This window comes from Solanum pennellii, chromosome 1 (assembly GCF_001406875.1).
Source record: "Solanum pennellii chromosome 1, SPENNV200".
Taxonomy (NCBI): domain Eukaryota; kingdom Viridiplantae; phylum Streptophyta; class Magnoliopsida; order Solanales; family Solanaceae; genus Solanum; species Solanum pennellii.
In genome coordinates, this window is record NC_028637.1 from 106151378 (window position 1) to 106156565 (window position 5188).

At 35.1% G+C, this 5188-nt stretch overlaps 1 protein-coding gene across 1 annotated transcript; it reads right to left on the reverse strand.

Annotated features, from left to right (window-relative positions):
* Positions 1-237: 237 nt before the first annotated feature.
* LOC107029479 (thioredoxin M3, chloroplastic-like) lies at positions 238-4964 on the reverse strand. Its single transcript, XM_015230942.2, has 2 exons — positions 4664-4964; positions 238-828 (listed from the first exon to the last, which is right to left on the reverse strand). The coding sequence occupies exons 1-2, from the start codon at positions 4884-4886 to the stop codon at positions 509-511; spliced, it is 543 nt and encodes a 180-aa protein (XP_015086428.1). The 5' UTR covers positions 4887-4964; the 3' UTR covers positions 238-508.
* Positions 4965-5188: the final 224 nt, after the last annotated feature.

The window sequence follows — 5188 nt, forward strand, 5'->3', positions numbered from 1 at the left end:
TTTTAAAATACTAAACACACCTATTCATAAAAAAAAGATAATTGCAAACATTAATCTAAGGAAAACAGAATTTTAGTCCTAATGCGTATTGATATTGCTTAATCATAATTAATTACAATAACTTATATGATCACACAAATGAACGGTGCTGATTAGAGATAAGCATTCAGCGATAGATAAGTAACAAAATAAGGCAAGAGTATGTATAAGTTAATTATGGTTAAGAAATAAAACGCCTTTGACTTAGTACCGCTCTTTTGAATGATATTAAACATAATGGAAATTTTAGTTAAGTAATGCTGTCACTATTCACAAGTCCACCGGACCTATACAAATTTCATTGTGAAGAAAGAAGCGGGAAGTGCTTTCACGGAGAGAAGTCAATGTTGAGGAAAACGAGCGGATGATTCATAGAAAAGGAAAATGCAATTACAAGGCACTACCGGGGAAGATAATTTTTAAATAGAAGTAGCAAGTTATCCAATTTGTGCATATGCTACCATGACATCTATGAAGATAGAAGTCTTTCAATGGCAGCCACATAGAACTCCTTGGGCATTGTTCCGATAACGGACTCAAATTTCTCCCCATTCTTGAACAGTAACACCACAGGGACAGCCTTGATATCATAGTTCTCAGCAACTTTTGGTTCACGATCTGCGTCCAGTACATAGCATTTAAGTCTCCCTGAATACTCACCTGCAATCTCATCAATTACCCGATGAACCATCTGGCAGGGTCCACACCAAGTGGCATGAAATTCAACAAGAACAGGAGTATCACTGCCTAATATCAATTTATCCCATGACTTAGCAGTGACAGCTGCAGCTGCACATTGCAGGTTAGGAAACAATTATTAGCATAAACTTTCAATAATATGAATCCAATTCCAGCATACTAATGAGCCAAAAACACTTGAGCACCAACAATAGTTCAAATAAAAAGATTTCAAAATAAAATTTAAATACTTAGCAGAGTATAGAAGCATTCTCAATCAAACACTTTCCTGTAGACCTTTTATATATCAATCACTAATTCGTAGTCCCAAATTAGTTGATTCCGCTCCCGTAGACATTTTATTATCAATTAGATTATATTAAATACCCCTATACATTAATTTATATGATTATTTACTTTTGGTAGAAGTCCTTTGAGAGCAAAATATGATCTCATGTGCAAGTATAAGATGGATGAGAAGTTGTTGAATGCTTTAGATTTTCAGCTGTTGTACAAAAACATTTTCTAACAACTACTGCAAACATCAAAGATTTCTCTTATTTTAGAATTATCTTTAAGCATCCACCTGGTATTATAACATGTATCTAGGGGCTTGGATCATTATATACCCACTATAACATGCTTTTAAAACTTGGCAGAGGTGAAAATGGAAGTTTTAAAAAGCAAAATGCTGACATAATTCACTTGAAGTAATTCAAATCTGTTAAGATGAAGACGTGCGTGTGTGTGTATTATATCAGCTATTATATGTGAAATAAAATATTAATAAAGGAATAAGTAACTGTAGATAGATATTTATAGAGGATTTTCATTATATATGGGGAAGGGAGGAGGGCCAAGTGTTGTTAGTTTTAAAATTTCAAGAGTGTATCCACAACTTAATCATATTATGTGTTCGAACTAATTTACTCTTAAGTCATATTCAAAGTAATAAAATTCACTTGATAAGAGAACTTTGATCATCTATTCTATACTTGTCCTTACTCTTCCTATGTCTGGACGACAATGCTGAGCTGGTTGGGCTATCACAAGCAACTAGGTAGCTGGGAATCTAAAGTCAAATGGATGATAAGCAGGATCAAGAATAGTACACCAAGAGCTGGAATTTTAGGATTCTGTTTTACAGCAACCATTTACAACATCTGGAATTGGAAAGGAACAATAGGAGATTTAAAGCCAAGAAGGGAAGCACAACACAGGTCACAGAGACTGAAAGAGATTGTCATACAGGTGCACACTGAAGGACAAAGACCCCACAACCAAGCCTCACCTAGATCAACTGATAGGATATCCTAATTAAATGTAATTTCATTTACACTGGTAGTTTACCACTTGAATTAACTCAATTGTATAGCAAGTGTCTATGAGAGCTAGCTCTAAGTCCAAAAAGAGTTAGTTGGTTTGTATGGATATTTTTGGTTGAATGAAAATGTTACTAGTTGACCAAAAAAAAGAAAAATTAACTTGACAACCATACTCAAACACAATGCCTTAATGTACTGGACATCCATATCTCTAGTATAATCAAAGGTTGCAAAATGAGAGAACAGGGGATGTTTGAGCATTATTCCTGCTCCTTGTTATGATAATATTTTAGCAAATGCAGAACATTTTGACATAAATAATGTCAAACTTCTTTATTACAGATGGCAATATCCTCAACGTACTAAATCTCTTTAATACCTCCAGAGAAACAAAGTACTCAGCAACTGAGCACTTACATTCCCAAGGCAGACCACTAAGAATAAGTCTAATTCAAAGAAACCTAAACAATAAACATATCCGAAAGCCCCCAAGGCCTAGCTCGAGTGGCAAAAGGTGGAGAATTTGTGGCTTAGATCGCAGGTTCAAGCCCCACACCACGCAAAGCGAAGCCTGGTATTTAAGTGGAGAAGGGTAGAAGGGCGGGCCCACTATCCACCGAGTTTAGAAGGCTGTGATTGGTCCAAAGGGAGGGTCACAGACAGATTTCTCGGTTATCAAAAAAAAAAAACACTTATCCGATAAAAGGGAAAAGAAGCCCACATAGAACATAACTGATAATTTTTTTAAAAAAAAACGCAAGAGACCAACATATGCTAGATGGCCATCTTGTTTAAAAGGTTGTAATATTGATAATCCAGCAACCAGAAGGTGCTGCAGAATATTTGCAGGGAGTAATACTACTGACAAAGTAAAGAACAGAAAAAAATCTTTCATGGCTTCTGTGACATTTGCAGTGGCCATGCTACACCATAAAAACAGTATAGAGATACATCTGTACTTAATTCTCGACTGCCTTGTACCCATACAAAAGAAATAGAGAAGTTTGAAATGGAAACAATTAGACTGATAAAGCATATCTCAAGGTGTTCCCCTTAAGGGACTCGTAAGCTCCAAATAAGATGCACCTAGACCTAAAACATTTGGTCTTTTTTTATGATTTTTCTCTGTTATGAGTTTACTCAAACATAAAAACATAGTAACAAGTCTCATTTGAAATCCGTTCAGGATAAAGAAAACACATTAGTTTTGGACCTTGCAGGGTATACTGTTAGCGATACTCATATTTATTTCCACATGCAGAAAAGCATTTTGTGATACTTTTTATCTTGAGGATTTCAAATCAACTGAATTTGCAAATGCAGCCTGAGATAATTTAGACAATGATGCAAATATTTCAGCAAGAGGACATATGTTGCATTCCCCAAAAAGGTTCGCCATGCTTTCTACCTAATCCAACTAGCCTGCTAAGAGAACAGGAAACATTCAATTGGATATGCCAAGCAGTGTGAAGAACCTTTTGTGCAGCTGGAGTGGAATCACAAGAAGTAGATATGAGCTGCAAAGTAATACCACATGTAATGACATAGATGATATGGAGAAAGAGGAACTGGAGTATGCAGCTCTTTTCTTTTCTTTTTTAACTGCTGGAGCACATCATAAAGCATTACAATTCATAAGTAGAAAGAAATAGTTCTGCTTAGCTCTTCTTCTATACTTCTTGTATGGTGGAGGTCAAAAAACTTGTACAACAAAATATTTTTATTTATTGATGTGCAAAGAAATCTTGACTCATTTAGTAACAGAAAACCAGAAAAGAACTATTGCAAACAAGACCAGGCCAATACATATCTAGGCAATGGCTAGTGCTCAATATTAGTATCCCATAAGTAACTCTAAAAATATCAAAATAACAAGTTTTGATTAGAATAAAGCAAATGAATAACCGAGTTAGATTAATCCGAACTGCATTTCTCATTCAGAGAGTCATTCTCATACAAAATCACTAATAACTATGGTTTCATTACGGATACCTAAGATTTTAAACATCCTTACCACTAATAACACCACGATGTTTTCATATCAAGGCTTGAAGATAGAAGAAAAGCTCATACATGATACAATCACTGTTTATAAAGCTCCATCTATTATTTCGAAATAAAAGCAGGTTGGCTACTTCATTTGCACAACGCAGTACCACAAGTTTTGGTGCATCACGGCCTCACCGAGGAAGAAATAATTATTCTCAGATCTATTACCAGAGATCCACGACAGGAAAGCCTTCTGATTCCATTTTACCGAATTTACTGTATGATTTGAGTATTTCGCATCGTACACAGCTTCGACGACCAGAAATAAAGGAAGGAAAACAGAATTCAAACAAATGTAGAACTACTTTCTAATATTAAGAATCATGATCGGAGAGATATTTCACTAATTTTTCTGATTCAGCCACTAATTTTTAACCTGAGGACCTATTCTTAGACCAGATCGAAGAAATTTTATCATACATTTCAAATCGATGAGCACATTAATCACAACAACCAACTTGAAATCGGGCAAATCAAAGCTCAATTCCTTCATATTTTCACCAGCGTAACCACAAAACACGCAACAAAAGTACGTATCACCAGAAAAATAAACATAAAATACGAGATATTACCTTGGGTATCGCGGAGACAGAAAACACGCAGAGACGAAGGAGAAGAGGTTTTCCATGTTCCAAAGCCCTTATTGTTCTCAACCGAGAGACCGATTCGAACATTCTGGTGCTGCTTACACTTGTATGGCAAGTTACAGAGCTCGCGGTATTGCAGAGGCAAAGAGCGTGAGAGAGAAGACGGAGATTTGGAGTAAGGAGTAGCACAGCTCGCACTCGCAGCCATTTGCAACAAAGACAATGCAGAGAGAGACCTCTCTATATTTTTATACTTACCAGCCAATCACATTCTATATCTGCGTCTTTTGGCAGATGGAAATAAAAATAGTTATTACCTAATTTCTGAAATATTTTATTTTATAATGTATTAAAAAAAATTAGAACAAAATAATTTTCCAATTCATCAGATATTTTTACTTGACTATAGAAACAAAAAAAAAACACTTTCATTTAAAATTTTCAAAATTGAATTTAAAGTTATGTTTAAATAAAGTAATTACTCCCTGTTTCATTTTATGTGTAATTCTT

Excerpts from the sequence above, each read along its gene's own strand:
- LOC107029479 (XM_015230942.2), bottom strand. The coding sequence starts at position 4,886 with ATGGCTGCGAGTGCGAGCTGTGCTACTCCTTACTCCAAATCTCCGTCT. Across the intron at positions 829-4,663 it reads CTGTCTCCGCGATACCCAAG|CTGCAGCTGTCACTGCTAAG; the intron begins GTAATATCTCGT and ends TGCAATGTGCAG.